The sequence below is a fragment of the Crassostrea angulata genome, chromosome 4 (assembly GCF_025612915.1).
Source record: "Crassostrea angulata isolate pt1a10 chromosome 4, ASM2561291v2, whole genome shotgun sequence".
In the NCBI taxonomy this organism is placed as follows: domain Eukaryota; kingdom Metazoa; phylum Mollusca; class Bivalvia; order Ostreida; family Ostreidae; genus Magallana; species Magallana angulata.
Genome location: NC_069114.1, coordinates 25,289,912 through 25,310,499, shown reverse-complemented (window position 1 = coordinate 25,310,499; position 20,588 = coordinate 25,289,912). Strand labels below are relative to the sequence as shown.

Sequence of the window (20,588 nt, the reverse complement as noted above, 5' to 3'; positions counted from 1 at the left end):
TAGCCCCCCCCCCCCCGGATTTAGGGGGAAATTTTTTTTTTTGGACGAAAAGGTATACTACCCCCCCCCCCCCCCCCCCACACACACACGGATAAGGATTTTCATGATTTAGGAAATTAGTTGGTTTTTTTTTTGCTTGTCAATATTTCTGAGGATTAGTCTAGCCCCCCCCCCCCCCATTCAATTTGCTGCCGACGCCGGTGCCTTCATAGCACCATGAAACATAAAAAGAAAGTATAAAAATTTACCATTTATTGTCTGCATTTACATAAATCAACCAATTATCCACCATAAAAAAAGTAATTTTAATTATTGCCGATCAGCACTTTTTACAGAAAGAACTACTATTTTTTTCATTGGTGTGAAGTTAACCATGGTTACTATAACTAGCTGGAACTCTGAGGTCTGCCCGTGCAAGTCCAAGGAGCCGTGCTCTCACTTCAGTTTTAGTTTCAATCAATCATGAAATAATACAGGCAAACTTAAAATCAAATATTTACATCCACCAAGTATGATTTCCTCTATTTCTTACGAAAATTGATTGTACACTCATAGCTCTGTAGAAACTGACAGGACTGAAATATACACGCCCTTTTAACCTTCAGCAACCTAAAATCATGGACTGCACGAAATAATCATGCTGATGTCAGTCTCAAATTTCAGTAGAAGACGATTTGGCTGTTTCTTTTATCTAAAGTACTGATGTATGAATGTTATAATGAACAAGTATATAGTTTTTGGTTTTTTTTTACTTTTATGACCTACTCATTAATTTGTTACGAGAAAGTTGTAAATATAAACAATTAAATGCTTTCTTTGATGATTCATGCGGGTTATGAAGGTAGCAATCATTGCAAAAAAAATAAATAAATTACATAATCAGCAAACCCATGGAAAGCCAGGTGGTAAATTATGTACATGTATTTGTGTTTTCATAACAGATTGAAAATCAGTAACACATTTAGAAAGCCAAATACATAATTACAAAGATAGAATATTGAACCCTTTGACTTTCCATACTAACGCAGGGTATGTATTTTTTCTGCAATGTTGCCATGCACCTTCATATTCCGAATAAGTCACTAAAGTAAGCATTTTAATGTTTTAAAAAAGTACATATATGGATATGTAACTATACATGTACATACATATTTAAAATACTTATTAAGACACATTTTTTTTTCAACAATTTATTTTCAGTTTTAAAAACATGATTGTATTCAGTCACTTTCCTCCTTTATCTGTTTTTCATATTGTTTCAAATTAGCACCAAGAGTTTGTGCATGAGAATATATCAATGACGATGTTTTTCCTCCAGCTATTAGGCTTAATATTCCTGCTGTTTCACTCCGACAGGTATCTAAATCAGGCAGTTTGGAATATTTCAACAGGTTGTCTCTGGATAGTAACATCCCATCAACATACCCTCCTAAAAATGAAATATCAAAATAAAGAAATGCATAAAGTACAAATTCATTTACCTCTTCTTAATTCCAAATTTTGCACATTGTATTGCCTACTTCATAATTGGCATTGATCTTTGCATTAACAACTGGTCCTTAATATTTTGGCCTTTTACATTTGAACTTCACTTTTCAGCAAATTGTTTTCAAGGTCAGACGACACGTTCCTCGAGAATCTTTTTTGTATCTTCTCGTAATAAAGAGTTCCAATAAAAAATATTAATTTTATAATTATTTAATATATGAAAAAATTTAATTAGATGTGGTTATGTGTCTAGATGGTCGAGTGGTTAGAACCGTGGCGGCTCACTGCCAGAAGCCTATAGGTTCAAGAGGTTGTGAGTTCAAAGCCCCGCCCCGGCCGAGATAGAGTTCCAATATAGTGAATTTTTGCTGTGCTGTATATGTATTTATTTTTATATCAGCAATTCAAGTGTATTTTCAAGAAGATTATATAGGAAATTGCATACTCTAGTATTTTGCAGAAATGCCTGGTAAGGTACCTTAATTTTTTGCAAAAAAGCTTGTCAAAATAGTAGTAAACCATGAACAAATTCCTGGAAAAAGTTATATAAAATTGAGGAACGTGTCGTCTGACCATAAGTGTTTGTACTATCATTATGATCAGAAACTGACGGTCTGATTTTAAAACAAGTTTTAAACTTTGTTACCTAAAAGAATAAATTCTGGCATCTTCCTGAGGAGTGCAGGCAGTGATCTGAAGTCTGATCCATTGGAGCTGGTTATGAGGACATTGTGAGATACAAGGTAAGGAGCTAGCGCCTCAAACTTAGTACCCGGTATATTTTTCCTTTAAAAACAAAAAACTTGTGAAATTGAAACTGTACAGCAGAAAGATATTTCACAACCCCATTTAAAATATAGATTGTAGTATAGTTAAAATGCAAAGCATACCCATAAGTGGGTAAATGAAACAAGAGGCCCATGGGCCACATCGCTCACCTGAACAGCAGTTCCTTGTAACATTACATTTCGTAGCATATGCTTTTTCTATTTTAAACATTGAACCCCTTTCTGGGGACCCAGTTATGGTCCGAGGTTTATGGTTGGCTTGAACAACATAAACAGTAACATAGGAATGAAAATGTGTAGCACTGCGGTAGGACCGCACGTACACAACCTGAAAAACTGAACGTAGCAGAGTTCCACTTCAAGAGAAATAACTCTCAGACTGTACAGAACATCAAGAAAGATAACTCTTGGTTCCACTACATTAGAGTTTACACAATTTGAGGATCCTTGCATAATAATCTCACAAACTGTAGCATTATAGTTCTCGAGAAAAACTTTTTAAAAACATTTTCAATATATCTTTCTATGTTAAACTTTGAACCCCTCTTGGGGCCACAGTATTAGTCCAGGGCTAAAGTTTTAATTATTTGGAATCTACATTATTTAAGGATGCTTGCATAGTTATCTCACAAGCTGAAGCATTATAGTTCCCTAGAAAAAGATTTTTCAACATTTTCCCTCTATATTTCTATGCTAAACTTTGAACACCTCTTGGGGCCCCAGTATTAGATTGAGGTCACAGCTTTTATAATTTCGAATCTACACTATTTGAGGGTGCTTACGTAGTTATCTGACAAATTGATGCATTGTAGTTCTCGAAAAGAAGATTTTTAAACATTTTCCATATATACCGGTACTTCTACGTTTAACTTTAAACCCATCTTGGGTCCCTAGTATTAGTCCAGGGGTCACTATTTTAATACTGTCGAACCTTCATTATCCAAGGTTGTATGCATGATAGTAATCTCACAAATTGAGGCATTGTAGTTCTCGAGAAGAAGATATTTTAACGTTACCTTTATATTTCTATAATAAACTTTGACCCCATCTTGGGGCCCCAGTATTGGTCCGGGGGTCACGATTTTACCAATTAGGAATCTACATGAGCGAAGGCATAGAAATTCCACAAACTAAAACATTGTAGTTCTTGAGAAGAAAATTTTTAAACTTTTCCTTTATGTTTTTTAAAATGTTTAAATTTTGAACCCCTTGGTGCCCATCAAATATCCGGGAGTAACAATTTTTTGAATCTACATTATTTAAGGATGTACATGTATGCATAGTAATATCCCAAACAGTTGCACTATAGTTCTTGAGAAGAAGATTTTAAAACATTTTCCTATATATGTTAAAATCTAAACCCCTACTGGGGCCCCACTTTTAATTCAGGGGTCACGATTTTTACAATCTTCACTATATATACAACCGTTTGTGTATGTATTGGCATTTTTGGTGCAGTGGTTTTTGAGAAGAAAATTTTTAAACATTTTTCATATGTAGTTCTATGTTAAACTTTGAACCCCTCCTGGGGCTGCAGTTTTGATTTGAGGGTCACGATTTCTACAATTTAGAATCTTCATTATACATACAAGCTTTTGTGTAAATATTGGCATTTCTGGTGCAGTGGTTCTTGAGAAGAAGATTTTTTAAACATTTTCCTATGTATTTCTATGTTAAACTTTGAACCCCGCCTGGGGCCCCAGTTTTGGTCCGAGGGTCACGATTGTTACAATTTAGATTCTTCACTATATATACAAGCTTTTGTGTAAATATTGGCATTTCTGGTGCAGTGGTTCTTGAGAAGAAGATTTTTTAAACATTTTCCTAAGGTATATCTATGTTAAATTTGAACCCCGCCTGGGGCCCCAGTTTTGGTCCGAGGGTCACGATTTTTACAATTTAGAATCTTCACTATGTATACAAGCTTATGTGTAAATATTGGCATTTCTGGTGCAGTGGTTCTTGAGAAGAAGATTTTTTAAACATTTTCCTATGTATTTCTATGTTAAACTTTGAACCCCGCCTGGGGCCCCAGTTTTGGTCCGAGGGTCACGATTTTTACAATTTAGAATCTTCACTATGTATACAAGCTTATGTGTAAATATTGGCATTTCTGGTGCAGTGGTTCTTGAGAAGAAGATTTTTTAAAAATTTTCCTATGTATTTCTATGTTAAATTTGAACCCCGCCTGGGGCCCCAGTTTTGGTCCGAGGGTCACGATTTTTACAATTTAGAATCTTCACTATGTATACAAGTTTTTGTGTAAATATTGGCATTTCTGGTGCAGTGGTTCTTGAGAAGAAGATTTTTAAAACATTTTCCTATGTATTTCTATGTTAAACTTTGAACCCCGCCTGGGGCCCCAGTTTTAGTCCGAGGGTCACGATTTTTACAATTTAGAATCTTCAATATATATACAAGCTTTTGTGTAAATATTGGCATTTCTGGTGCAGTGGTTCTTGAGAAGAAGATTTTTAAAGACATGCACCCTATACTTACTGTTTCGCAATTATCTCCCTTTTGAAAAGGGCTGTGCCCTTTATTTTTACAATTTATAACCCCCTTTCCATAAGGATGCTTTGTACCAAATTTGGTTAAATTTGGCCCAGTGGTTTTTGAGAAGAAGTTGAAAATGTGAAAAGTTTACAGACGGACGGACAGACGGACGGACGGACGGACGGACGACGGACAACGGGTGATCAGAAAAGCTCACTTGAACCTTCGGTTCAGGTGAGCTAAAAACTGGAGTATAAAATTGAAACAAGGAATGATTGTATATTTATCTGTGTGTTAACCTTTTTATCATTAATTTCACAAATGCTTCGCCTTACAAAGATAACATTTACACATACTTCTGCCTATTTCTGACAAATGTAGGTACAATGTCAAACTGGCAAAACATGCATTGTTTTATTATTGTAAAGCACATATTACATGTAATTTACAAGTGATATAAATATCAAAAACAGTCTGCTTTAATCTTTGATAATTATTGTCACAGCAAGGGTTTTTTTTTAATTTTTGTATGACATGGAGAATAACATACTGTAAAACGAGAAAATTTAGCGCATACGTATTTTAGCGCAAATGCAAGTGCCAGTACATTAGCGCAATTATATTTTAGCGCACGCATCTTTTTTTTTAAAAAGAATACAAAAATGTTGTTTGATAAACGATCACATCCAAAATTTGGTTCTGTGTTCACCTAAGCACGTGAACACAACGACTTTGATTTCTATCTCGCATGCACGGTAAACTGTCGTTGAGAACAATACACTTACTTTTGTGTAAATCGTCAGTATATAGATATGAAAACTTCATTTATTGGCGATGATGTGTAATTTTTGTTGGTTAACAAATTTGAGTTATCGGACTTTGAATTTAACGTGTTGACTTGGATAACACTAGAAGAGTCCCAAAACTAAAAGTGAAATCGAATGCTACATTTACCATGAGTTTCGATCACCATGAGAGAATCTTTTTCACAGTAATTTTACATTAAAATAACACAAAAATTTTGTTATCTTTGTATTCACTAATCAGAGATCAAAGAAATTATGATCAATCATGTATTGTTAGCATTAACGATCGCCACGCTTAATCACATTTTAACCTTGAGGCGCTAAATGGAAGTGGCATGGGGAGAAGCCCAATTTTCAAGGTGCTAATGAGATATATTAAAAAGCAATTAAAACTGAATTAATTAATCCATGTTAAGGCACTTATACCCGATAACCCATACCGTTTACCTGTGTAATTGTTTAAACAAACAGAACCGACAGCATCTGATATTTAAATGAACACTTCTATATAGCCTTAAAAATGGACTGACATTATTGTTTTGCAACTTGAAGAAATTTAATACATATGGAAATACGTTGGCGCACTATTAATTTTAGCGCTCAGAGGCAGTTGCGCCAAAGGCGCTAAAATTTGTAGTGCGCCATATTTTCTCGTTTTACAGTAACTTTCTTTTCAAAATTAATTTTCTCATATCAGTTCTCAGCCTCCTATTTACAAAATGAGACTTGTAAAATTTTTCAAGTATGCATGAACCTGAATGTTTCTACGAAAATGTTCTTCATTTTAATATTGACATTTCTTTTTTTTACCTCAACAAAGTATTTGTCATCCCAAATACAAGGCGAAATCCTTTTTGTTTCAGCTTCATCCTATAATCATACACAGCACTCGCTGTCACAGGATTTCTGTGGCAAATGAGGAAACTTTCATCCTTTTCTAAAAACTCCTTACAGAGTTTGTTACGAAACTCAAAATATGGGTTTGGCTGCAATCCAACAAAATAAATGTACTGTTAGTGTGGTTCACAGTGAACAATTCTTCAAATAAACAAAACAATTCATAGTATTTTGCATTTCAATTAAGAGAGAGAGAGAGAGAGAGAGAGAGAGAGAGAGAGAGAGAGAGAGAGAGAGAGAGAGAGAGAGTAAACTATTTACCACTTCCTCTTTATACATGTTACTGGCTGCCTTGTATTTGGTACAGGAAATATCTTTTGGAGGTTTGGGTGGAGCTATCACAATTTCTTCTGTAGCCAAAAGAAAGACTCGTTGGGATGTCAGCGTCCTTTTTTTCCTTTTAAAATTACCCTTCTGAATAAAACGGGCCGTTGTAAAATTCCAGTTGTTGTAAAGATGCCATCCTACGAAATAAAATGTCATTAAAAACAGTATCAAAAAAAGCCTGATTGATTAAATTGTGTTTTACAGATCCACAATATAAACCTTTCCATGTGTATGTCGGCCTGCTGCTATGAACAGAAATAAAATGCATATTATTATATTTGACTGACCATAGGCCATTCACTGAACATTTCATAATTTTGGATACCAAATGTTTCAACATACTTTACATGTGTCATATCTCATTAGTCATTATTATCATGATTATAAAAGCCAACATCTATAAATCCATATTTCCAAATGGTAGTTTGACTTTTACCTATGGTGCTGGTTAGAGATGATTAATAATCTTAATAGATGCCATTTGTAACTAATCATGGGCCAAACTGGGTTCAATTTCAAACTGAGCCCCCTTAATCTCAGGTGCTTAAACATTTGATATTACTGTTAAAACCACAGAAACACTCATTATGCAATATACTCAGCTGATACTTGCAAACACAACTCATGGAAAATTTTGCTATTAATGAGTTGACTTTAATTAGATAACTAAATCATTGATCAAATAAGATACAGTTTTCAATGGTTTATTGTTATGAAGAAATTCGAATGGTTCATTATGATCATGTAAAAGGAGGAAATTCGAAATGTTCATCAATTTACAAAACTAAGCGGCAATATGGCTACAAAAATAGGTTCAATATTGAAAAAATATATCTTTCCAACAAAATATTTTCTCTCTGTTACTTTTATTTGCGATTTAGAAGCTAATAGCCAATAAATTTGTTACCTGGCGAAACTCTCTTCACCAAGGCGGCCATATTTACAAGCCTGTATCCCAATCCCGACTCCCTTTCTAAATATCACGTTACCTAAGGAATAGTTGTAAATAAACTTGTCTTTTCTTCAATATGTTTCACTTGGTCACGTTTTACATCTTACTTCAGCTTTTTGGTCAAATTCATCAAACATATGTGATACATTTGAAGTAAATTGAGAAAATGATATCTTAAATCTATTTATAAGACGGCTCGATCACTTCATCTTGAAAAAAAGTTTCTCTAATCAGCAGAAAATTACTTGATTATGATAGGAAGTATGATGGATATTATGTATACAAATCAAATAGGCGAAAAAAATGCAAGTTTAGATTTTTAATTATCTTTTCAGAAATTGATTTCAGTCAATGTTAACGAAATGCGCTTTCAACGGATGTCCGTGGAAGCGACTCTGTTCGCATTTTTAAGGAAAAAATACATGTTTCTGTCAAAAATGAAAATGTACTTACATGTAGAACTAGAACTAATTTTTTTACATATGGGGATAGATTTTTGAATATCATTCATACTAAACTTCGTCACAATTGTGCACTAAATAATGATTTATTTCGATGTAATATTATCAACAGTCCACTCTGTTCGTGTGGTAAGATAGAAGATACGTACCATTATTTTTTCACATGTATAATAAATATAAAGATGCTAGAAATGTTCTATTTAATGACGTTTTTCAAATTGTAAATCTTAACATTGTCAATACTCATGTTTTACTTTGGGATGACAATAAGTGACAATGAAAACAAGTATTTATTTACATTAGTTTATAATTTTATCAAAAATACTGATTTAATTGATCTTATATCTACTAGTACACCGTTGTTTATTATATACATGTCAATTGCATATATGTATACGTCCATTCTATCCACTGACCTTTATTTATGTTGTGTACACATATATTGCATGCGCGGATCCAGAAAATTTTTCCAGGGGGGGTCCGAAGGATAATTGTGTTTGCCAGGGGGGGGGGGGGGGGGGGTCCGAGGCATATTTTCGCGATAATTTTACTATGTAAATTTAATAAATTTTCATTTTCCAGGGGGGGGGGGTCGGGACCCCCCCGACCCCCCCCCCCCCCCCTCTAGATCCGCGCATGTATTGTATTATATCTTTGTATTGGGAGAGGGCGGTCTAAGTTATGGAACTTGTGTCCAATCCCAATTGTATTTTTGTACAATAAAAATATGTTCAAGTCAAATCAACAAAATGTCCGAGCGGATTCGAACTCATGATCTACGGTTCACAATCACAGTACTTTAACCCCTGATTTATGACGGTATACAACCAAATCAATTTATGCAATTTAACAAATAATTTAAATTGCCATCTGCTGACGTAGTGTCTTAAAAACGTATCAGTCTAGGTGTAGTGAGGTACCTTAATATAAAATTCAATTATTGACGTATGTGGATTTGTTTTCATTGAATACTAATTGCATCTTGAACAGATCAAATCAGATTGCAAGTTTGTCAAACATTAATTGATAAATCATTTATTTCAGCTGCTATAAGCAAATAAAACTCACTAAATTCGGATGACAAGGAGGCAACATATCCATTTATTCGTCAATTTCAAAGAAGCATGTTTAATAATACCAGAGACGCAAAAGTTCTTAAATATTTTTTCACAATTCAGACAAAAGTAAAGCATAATTGTTTACTGAATTATAATTAATCTACACAGAAGAATAATAATATCAATGATTCTCCAAACTGCCTACGTGGACAGAAATACATTTGTATGTATATCACTCTCTATTTATTTATTCATTTTATTTATTTATGCCTTTAAAAAAAGTTGTGTGTTAAGGGTAACACGACCTAGCCTACAAAAATGCCCCGATCCTACCATTTTTAGATGTCTGTTTTTATCCGATTGTGAAATTTATATTATTTCTATTAAAAATTATTATTATTAAGTATTAAAAATAATACTGCATGTGGCTTACATCACAGTAGAATATAAAAGTTAATTAAATTAATATTATATATATGAAACTAGTTTTAGTATATTTTCAAGCAAAATATATAACAGATGAATTGAAAAAAAACCCACACGTTCTCATTGTAAGAAAAAAAGCAATCAAATTAACAGACAAACAAAAACAAAATTGTTAAAAAAGCCCCTAGTACCGAGATTTTTTTTCTTTATTTCAGCAGTATTTTAAATCGGGTGTGGTTAAAATTAGCGTTTCTAAGAATGACGTTTTCTATTGTGACGTCACAATTACTCTTGAGGACAGAACGCAAACAGCTGTGTGCAACAAAAGAAGATATCTTAAAAAAGAAAATATGGTAATTTCTTTAATTCATTCAAAATCCAATGAAGGTAAAGTAATGCAGATAAAATATTTTGATTTTTCTAAATAAAAAATATTTTAATTACTCACTTGAAAATCTGTTACAAAGGATTTGATGAAGAACGACAGTGGTGATGGAATTGAGCTAGAGATTCTGAAGAAAAAGACAGACAGTTTGATAGAGACAGAGGTATTTTGGATTTCTCAATTACGCTTTAAATAATAGCTAAATAAATCTTGATTCGGATATTAAATTACTTTCAAAATTCAAGCTTCTTAAAAAATGCGACATCTTTCAAATTTTAGAGGAAAATACCTGTGAAAGAGACTGTTTTCAACGAAACAAAACAAAAAGATGTTAGCCCGGGATTTATCGGGAGAAGCATGTCAGGATTGGTTGAAGCATGGTGATCCATTGCTACAACATTTCTTTGAAGTGAGTATACATGTAGTTACTCTTTCAATTTCTATTCATAATAGGTTTTTAAACTGACCAAAAACAATCAATCAATCATTATCATTCAATCAATCAATTAAGAGAAAAACAAAAACAAAAACAGAGATACCGATGCAGACAGAGAACAATAATGTATTTTGACTACAATTTTAACCTATTAAAATGTTCTTGTTGTAAAAATGATGTTTATTGAAAATACAACTTTTTGATGTTTCCATCTTTGATAAAAAATAACTATAATGGTCGTTATCACATCAGCCCTTCCCCGGTGGTGAAGCTGTACAAGAATTCAGAAGATGGGAGCAGAGCGTGAGAAAACAACAACTAAGCCAAGCCCTCGTCCCTCTTATGGTGAGTGTATAATTCTTCCAAATTAATTGATATCTTAGCTTACAGGAAATGGTTATTTAAAATTTTTTTTTTATTATTATTTGTTTTAATAAAATATGAATTCTTGTATCTTACCACATTATTTACACAAGTGTCTAACATTTATCAGGAGGAGGATATAGACGAAAGATGGAGACAACAAGGTCAAATCATCGTAGGTCAAGGACTTCATTGAAAGTGAGGTAAGTATATCAAGTATGTAAACAAACCGAAATAAACCAAGAATCCATAGTTAGTAGTTCCGAGTTATTCCAAAGTAAAAAAAAAGATGATATAAAAAAAATTACAAATTAAGGTTATTAAATAAATTGATACTAGTATATACTAAAAAGATGGTAATAAAATTTATTATACTTTCATGTTAAATACTAAAATCTGATTGGTTTGGACGTAGTTGATAATCCATTCTATTACCCTCAGCGTTAACAACACACTTGGCAAGGGGTAACACAACAAATTGTTACATGCGCGTTAATTATGCGCGTACAGTTCACCTTGGAATTCACGTCATTTCTATATAAAAGCAGTAAAAAAATCTCTAAAATTAAGACATTTAGTATAATAGAATAAATATTACCTGTTTGGGAGGATAACAGTTGAAATTGACACCCCTCAAAAACCATTGTCAACCTTCGCTTCGCGTCGGTTGACAATGGTTTCCTCGGGGTGTCAATTTCAACTGTTACCCTCCCAAACAGGCACTTTTTATATAATGTTAAATTGTGTAACAATCACCAATGATTGATGAATTGTTTCAGGATGAAGAGCTGAATCCGCTCCTGAAACTAATGCTACAGCCGACAATTTACATTTGGGAAAACTTCGGTGACCAGGTAAGTTGATGATTTTCCTTTTTGTTTGATTCAAGGAATCGTACGTTGTTAAGACCTTTACCTTAGGGATTTTCTACAGATGTAGATGAAATTCTTAAAATTTTTGTTTAAGAAGATTAACGTCATGAACATTTTCTTTTCCAAATAAAAAAAAAAGAAGCCACTGAAGTGGTTCAGTGAGCACGCCCAGAAGACTCCAACTGACGTGAGGGCAGCTGCTGGGTTCTCGGACCCCTGGGGTGTGCCGGGGGAGTGGGGCGAGGCAACAGAACCAGTGCAGGTGAGAATACAGACCTCTCCCCCCTCTCCTCTCTCTCTCTCTCCCCTCTCTCTCTCTCTCTCTCTCTCTCTCTCTCTCTCTCTCTCTCTCTCTCTCTCTCTGTGTACAGTGACTGATATTCATTGTTAAACCCACAATAAAATGATATCTAAGTCAATGTTAGAATGCAATACTCACGAAACCTAATTCTCTTAATAGAGCTGCACTGGCAAGGAAGAAAAGAGGAAATGGTTCTCTTGCAAGGCTTGGCGTAGAAACGTAAGTTTGATAATTATTATTTTAATATATGTAGCAAAACAATGTGAAGAAAAACAAGAGGCCCATGGGGCCACATCGCTCACCTGAGCAACAATGGGCGTTCAAAAGATATTGTGTCATATGGTTCCTCGGTAGAAAAACAAAAAATAAATATTGTAAAGTATTCGAATTTTACACTTATTTTTGTATACATGTAATCTTTGATAATTATTGTACCTTCATGAAATACTATTTTTTACCAGAATAAGAAAATTCTACGCAAGATATAAAACTAAACATTTGGTAGAGGTATACTGTTAAATCCCTATATTTTCGTTCTGCCCCCCCCCCCCCCCCCCCCACGTTGTAAAGCGATCAAAATATATGAGTGCATATAGGTACATTTTTTTCATCAACTACTCAGTACTTACTAGTTATTGTATTAAAAAAAATTACAGTTATTGTTTTTTATTTTAAAAACCCTACATGTATAGATGTGAAGAAGAAAATTGTACCTCAATGTGCTTAATTCCTCAAATTAAAAACATTCAAAAATTTTATTTGTCTTCTCCATTATAAGTAAATGACTGTTATTTACCTCGCGTACAAACCAGGATAATTTTCCGATGTGATATTCTTAGGAATAGCGATAATTACTTTATCCCCGCAACAGAAATGTGTCAGAAATATGGAAACTGTTTTAAAGATGTTTTTATTTACTCGTGTCTGAAAAACTATCAAAATTGATGTAGATTTCACATTATTTATTGTATAAAGAGAGGGCCCCAGAGAGTAGATATATACAGAATACTAGTATCATTCTTTTATTTTGTTTGTACAAGTATTTAACATATTCTAATTCATAGAGATTTTCTAATGTTCAACCAAAATTTCAGCGTCAATCGTAGAATTATAAGCAAGATACAGAGCTCACAGTTCGCCTAGGTTTGATTCATATTTTGTTCACATGAGTTTATTACATTCAGCTTATGATTTTGAAATTAGTATATTCAGCATTTAAAATGAAAAAAAGAATGGCCTAAGATTTTATATTCTTTTATTCACTCAAGACCAGTTCACTGGTATTTGAGGTTCAAAATCAGTTTATCCAAATGTACACAAACACAGTGAAGGATCACATGTACAGTAGGAGTAATAATGACGAAAACATGTTAAGTATACAATACAATAAGATGTTAAAGTTTGTTTCTGAACGAACAGACTTTGAAAATTTTCTTAATAAATATTGACAATTTTTTTACTTTTTTAATCTTTAGTTTTTAAGATCATGTGTACAAACATAGAATTGTGAGAAAATTTCTGTATCTTGCTTATAATTTGAAGCTTAACACTCAAATATGGTTAGTAAATAGAAATTGAAAACAATTAAACACAAGAAACATTCACTATAACAAATAAAGAACACAATTTATTTTTTCGAAATGAATCATATATATACATGTATATACCTACATATTTCCGTCAGCAATGTCAAACTTTATTTAAACTGAATAAACTCGAGAAAATGACGAGCATCGCAACAAAACCTATTGCATTAATCTACCATTACGCAAGAGATAATGCCGATCGAATTACCGATAGAATGAATTGTATTTCATTATTTTTTGATACATCAGATTTTGCTTAATTTGCGCAGGTAAACAGTTAACTGTTTGATTTACCAAAGTCTCTGTTTGATTTGATACGTAAAAATCACGAAATAATACAGACGATAGTTCCCAGGTTACAAGCAGAAATAATGAAAACGAAACGAAAATCGGAACAAGCTAACACCAACGTCATGTGTGAAAACTGTCAACGCATTGAAATATTTAGCCTCAATTTACTTCACAAAATCGGCAACAATATATTTTGCATGTTTCAAAGATTTCCCTTCATACGCGAACTGTTGCACAACAAGCAAATTCATCATAGTCAGATCGACCCTTTTTCGTATAATGTCATGGCTGCTTTAAACAAAGAACCTCGTTTTAGAAGTATGGAATACGAGTCTAGGTAAAATGGGTATGCAAACCCGGGCCGTGGCAAAATAAAAGCCAAGGCAGATCGACAATCGTCGATTCCAAATACGCATTATTTTGCAGCAATATTTACAGCGAATACAAATATACTAGTCCATCAAATATCCTGAAATTTTAATGAGATTGGCAGATTAATAACTGCCAATCTTTGTTTTGCCCAGACCAAGTCCTGCCTACCCTTTTTACCGGATGCCGGATTACCGGATGCCGAACCCGAAGCTATTAAACTGATTGACACACTCATTTCCTTTATTATTATTTTCGTAATAACTCAGATTTGAAACAGAATTAGCACTTAATTTTTGCAATTTATATTTTCCTTCCCATAAGGATAATTTATGCCAAACTACGCTGAATTGGAATCAGTAGTTCTTGAGAAGAAGATTTTTAAAAATGCACCCCCCTTTTTCTACAGTTTCAAGGTTTTCTCCGCTTTGAATACAGATCGGACTTTTATTTTTGCAATTTATATTCGCCCTCACATAAGGATGCTTTGTGCCAAATTTGGTTGAAATTGGATAAGCAGTTTTAGAGAAGAAGTTCAAAATGTAAAAAGTTTACAGACGGACAGACAGACAGACGGACAGACAGACGGACAGACGGACGACGGACAAAATGTGATCAGAATAGCTCACTTGAGCTTTCAGCTCAGGTGAGCTAAAAACTGCATGTACATTCCGGTTTAGCTTGCTAGTACACATTCACCAGCTGATTGCAATTGCTTACAGTAACAATATCACTTACCAGTAATGTCCTTTGTTTTAAACCGGTAACTATCGTTTTGCTAATTTCTTGTCATTCCTTGTTGTTTTTTTTTTTAATTTTCTATTTGCAGAGGAAAGAAAAGAGCAGAGCTCCTGGCTTCTTTACCAACTGAACGAATTTTCATCATTGATTTTATGTTAAAAATATTGTTTAGATATTTCCGCCTCTGTTAGAAAGCATACATTACCATCAATATTGTAATAAAATTCATCCTGGAGTTTTATATCGGGAATAAACTTATGAATTAATTGTATGAAATTTTTTGATGTTTGTTTGTTTATGAGAGAGAGAGAGAGAGAGAGAGAGAGAGAGAGAGAGAGAGATATTTTCCTCTAATCTAAAATTGTTTGTCTGTTTTGTTTTTTTTGCCCTTTTTTTTTTTTTTTTTTTTTTTTTTTTTTTTTTTTTTTTTTTTTTTTTACAAATTATAGATTATTTTAATGGTCTACTATACAGCAGCACATACATTGAGATCTACATGCGTCAATACATATTACATGAAGTTGATTTCATTATGATGATGGACTTGTTAATTTTTGAAGGGGTTTTATATCTCAAACATCTTTGTTTAAAAGTTTGCAGATAGCCATTTTGCTTTGCAATCTTTCTTTTTAATGGAATGGGGATCTCAATTCGATAATTTTAAACGCAGTATAAATACATGTATCTACAAGCGAATATTCGGTAATATATTCCCAATCGTCACTATGACCTCTTCCAAGGTTTTCATCGTTTTCGTTTTCTGTAACATCTTTGGAGAACCTTTCAGCAACGGTAATTTGGTGTCAACAGCAACAAAGCTGCAGCAAAGAGGATCTCGCCAGACATTGGAAAACGAAACCGCGACATGCGCGGAAGGACAAAAAGGGACTTGTACATGGAGCGACGGGAATCGCAGCGCCAGCTGTTGCAATGTCCGTGTGTCCATCATTGACTGCTACGAGGAGTAGGTTTACGTACCGTGAATAATGTGGTTAATTGCTTTAATGCATGGCAAAATAAAGACAAGGGACCTTTATTTGGAAAGTGCAACTGTTCGATCAATCAATAAAAAACGAAAACATAACATCTGTACTGTTCGCGTATGGAATATTGTAACAAATAAATGTATTGTTTAAGTAAATTAGACATGAAATGTGTATGTGTTTATTGTTCAATCATGAATATGGAAGAAGATGATAAAATTTTAAAGATTTATCTTTATTATAAAGCGTGTGGATCAAAAGAGAGTTTCAAAGGAAATTTAGAGATAACCTTATCCAATTCTAGTCGATGAATGTAAGAACTGGATACGGTAAACAGCAAAATCGGCCCTGTTTTCAAAATTAATGAAATTTTAAGTGAAATATTTGGAGAATTAACCGGTTTCAAAACAGTTTGAATTTTTAAAATATCTTGTACGGTTTCCATATAATAGTTATCTAAACATAGCATTGTTTAACCAATAACGTCATGACGTCACGAAATGTATTGATAACGTTCTTCAAATAATAATTACAGAACGGATGTCTGGTATATAATGTAAATAAAGACATATTTTATAGATGCCTTTTGCAGTAAGAAATTAATTATGTTTCATGCTATATAAATTTATACATCATCATCATAATAGTTTGCATTCTCTCACCAGAGGTCGTGTTACGCAAGTTTCGCTTGCATCTCCGTCAACACCCAATGTAAAAGATTAATGTACAAACTGAGACGATGGGCAAAACGTATTTAAAATCAATGAAGTTTATTTTTTCTTTATCTAAAAGCATGATAATAAACAAATCAATTTAAATGTTTAATGCATGTGAACAACTTTCTTACAAAGTTACTGTAAGAGCTTTTTAGCCGAGGTAAAAATTAAAAACTGCATGATTTCATAATTAAGAGGGCAATTTTTGACCGCTCCCGACACATCGCTGGTTTAATAGAAATCAGCAGCATTGTCAACTCCTATAATCTTAAAAACTTGCCCACAATGTCTTCGCCGTTTCCTGTCCTCTCTTTAAGATGATAAGACAGGAAAATGAAAACAGCAATACCATGTGCTTGCCATCCTTGTTTCGAGCATGTGACATACTATTTCTCCAGTGTTGACAGAAGTGTAAGCTGTACAAATAATAGCTTTCCAAAAAGCTTGCTCGACTAAACAAAATAATTCAAGGGCAACCGTATCTAATGACATGAATTTTAATTTCCGCTGTTGTTCATAAATTCATAAACGGAACTTGCAAATTTAACTAGAAAATTCAGTCTTTTCTTCGATCTATAGCTTGAGCATGTACGTGTCTATTATTTGAAATTAATTTATTTCATTTTTTTCAATAGAAAATTGTTGCGGATAAACAGAAGGTACAAAAAAAAAAATATATATATATAAAAATGGCGAAGCTCAGTTGTAACTTCTCGGGCCTTTCCGACAGAGCTTGGAAAAACACCTCGAATGTATTAAAAATACCGGATGTGAGAATTTTATACAAAATGGAGTAAATAGCGGCTAGACAGCCTTGTATGTCGCTTCTGTGGTATATTTTAGGGTGTATCATTGACTTCAATGAAGTCTAGCTCAATTAACAGATCGTAAATGTGTTGTCCATTTATAAATTTTATAAAATAAAAAAAAAAGGGGGGGGGGGTTGTAATGGATACCTTTGTAATACATTCGATGTGTTTTTTCCGAGCTCTGCTAGAAAGGCCCGAGAAGTTGCGATTGGACGAAGCTAAATGCTATAGTAAATTTTCTGTGGGGTTTATGAAAAATTTATTTTCTGATCATATCTTGTCCGGCGTACGTCTTTCCGCGCACATGCTAATCTAATACCCTTTAAACTTCTTTTCCAAAACCGCTCAACCAATTTCTTCTAGCATAAAGATGTTTAATATTTTATAATTTCTAAGTAAATATGAAGTTAGTCAACCTAATTTTCCGATCTCACGCGCTTTTGTAACCAGTCTCCGTCCGTCCATCTGTCTGTCTGTCTCTGGACACTCTTATCGATTGCATACCACTCTGACTTTAAGTGTAGAGGAAAACGTTAAAACTTCTTTTATTTAGATTTCTTCCACATTATTTTCACAAAATCTAACCTCTTTGTTTCAAATAATTGAAATTAATATCTGTGCATTTTACACTGAACTTTGAAACCCCTCCAGGGCGCATTCCTTGTCCTCGTGAGTTATGATTTGAACGAAGTTTAATGTACCATATACTAATAGCGAGCGCAGCGAGGCGGCGCGAAGCGCCGCTCGCGTAGCGAGCTCCATAGACAACGTGTACGAACGGAGGAAATTCGAGTTGAAATCTGCACATTGTTCAAAGAAATTTTTATGAGGCCACGTGAAAAAGTTCTACTATCCCAGTGATCCTTTGCGGTGCATAGCAACATGGTGGAACAGGAAGCGTTTCTTCGGAAAATTCTTACCTGAAAATCTCATACATCATTTTCATTTAACAATAGAAAATCCTTTTAAAAACATTAAAGTAAACAACACATATGCTTACCTAAAAAACTGTACCTATCTAAACTTTTGCTGACATATGACGTCATTTCCTTCCCCGAATTTGTCCAACAATTTACGAAAACTGTCGAGCGCAAAAGTTATATATGACGTCACAGTGATCTCGGGCTATATAATTTCAGAGGTGGATCAAGCATCTGTACTGGATGTAACGTGTAGAAAGTACTTAGAATCAGTGTTAACGGTGACTCTTTGGCTGATTAGTTTTGTTTTGATAATTTTTTTGCTTAGTAAATAAACATGCAAGTTCCATGCTAAATTTACTGTCATATTGATCCAAACATGTATGCATACATTAGGTAGGTGACAAAAAAATTATTAAAAAAGAAAAGAAAAAAGAAAAGTCCAATCATTATTAGATCTACGTGCAGCCGCGTTATTTTGTAATGAATGAATAAAAGAAAAAAAAATTAACTGTTAAAATATCTACATGTATTTGTTATTTGTTATTGTCAAACCTTTAAATAATATTGGATAACACACTAAAAAAGAGAGAGGGCACATGTCTACAACGCTTATATAGCGTATAAAAATTAAAAAGATTAAAAACAAAATTGATGTCAAAGAGGAAAATAATTAAAACACAGATAACAACAAGGAACAAAAATAGAAATAACACAGACACACAATTTATTGTTTACTGATTTAAATGATCATTATTAAAAGGTAAAGGAATGATAAAACATAATTGTATTATCCCCGAATACCCAAACTCCGTCACCATAAGCAGAAAACCTCCTGCGTTTCTCTGTAAATTATTTTTTGTGGTTTTTATCATTTGCAATCACTAAATATAATCTGAAACAATATAATTTATAAAATTATTAACAAAAATATTTTTATTTTTATTCAAATAAGCTCTCTGAATACGACGTTTATCACGCGTGCTTATAATATCTTATGAACCTAACTCCGTCACCCACATGCTCTATGATATGGCAGGGAATGAAGACACATTAACAATTTAGTTAAAACTCCATTTGTATCTAGGCCAAGTTATAATAAGTAAAAATGGCGCATACAATTTAAATTGTATTTAATTTCATCGAAATGAAATGATCGCCAGAATAAAAAATGGGTCCATGTAACAACAATCACAATGGCCTTTTCAGAATGTATGGATGCCGTTTGATTTATGTCCTTACATGTTTAAAATATTTTATATCATTAATTAATATATAAATAATTATATTATTTATTTATTACATTTTTAGAAATGTAGCATATTCTAAATAGCGATATACCGGAGATATCTATACCCTGTATAAGGCAAAAGTATCGGCATGAGCGATTTGACGTTAACATCAAGAGTAGTGCATAAAGGCTATTGCAGACTGAAAAAAATGTATTAATTGCCTTAATCAAAAATGTATTATATGTGAAATGTTTCATCTTGACCTCTCTAAAAATGGCTGACCACCGTAAATGGTCGAATGGGCCTGCATGTCAGAAATATCGATATTTTAGTGCACCCGTGAAAAAGTTTTAGCTGATTTCACACAATTAATGGTGCATAAAATGAACAAGGTTTAATTCTGTTATTTTTTGACATATTCTGAAATTTAACCGTTGCAAATTGTTGACATTTGATTGAAGATTTCTGACATGCAAAAAATGACGTCATAATCGCACTTGATTTCAAACGGCGAGGAGTTTCCCGAAAGTGACGGAGTTAGGGTAGTGACGGAGTTAGGGGGCTATGCGATAACATTAAAAATAACCAAACAGCTTTGTGTTTATCTTAATATTTTAATAAGTCTGTTTAACATTTTATTAATGCTCATTGGTAGCTTGTTTAAGTGTATATTAAGCCTAAGAAGGGACCATTGGAATAAAAGTTTAATAACTTTGGGTTCCTTGCAGCGGTAAAAGTTTTCAAACAAGCCGAAGTTTTTTGGTTACGTTGCATTTAACAATGATGATAGATGTGTGGTTCCTTCTGCGCTCGCCCCAACGGTCACACCGTAAAACATATTATAGAAGATATATTGATATATCAAGAAGATATGTCCTTGTCTTA

The 20,588-nt window shown here is 33.4% G+C and overlaps 1 protein-coding gene and 1 pseudogene across 1 annotated transcript; one reads left to right on the top strand and one right to left on the bottom strand.

Moving 5' to 3' along the window:
* Positions 1-1,186: 1,186 nt before the first annotated feature.
* Positions 1,187-7,776, bottom strand: LOC128182438 (39S ribosomal protein L10, mitochondrial-like). The gene is made up of 5 exons (XM_052851061.1): positions 7,710-7,776; positions 6,737-6,939; positions 6,389-6,564; positions 2,135-2,274; positions 1,187-1,429 (listed from the first exon to the last, which is right to left on the bottom strand). Exons 1-5 carry the CDS (start codon positions 7,738-7,740, stop codon positions 1,221-1,223), a joined length of 759 nt encoding a protein of 252 aa, XP_052707021.1. The 5' UTR covers positions 7,741-7,776; the 3' UTR covers positions 1,187-1,220.
* A 1,598-nt stretch (positions 7,777-9,374) lies between these two features.
* On the top strand, positions 9,375-15,285 carry LOC128181457 (uncharacterized; annotated as a pseudogene).
* The last annotated feature ends 5,303 nt before the right edge of the window (positions 15,286-20,588 follow it).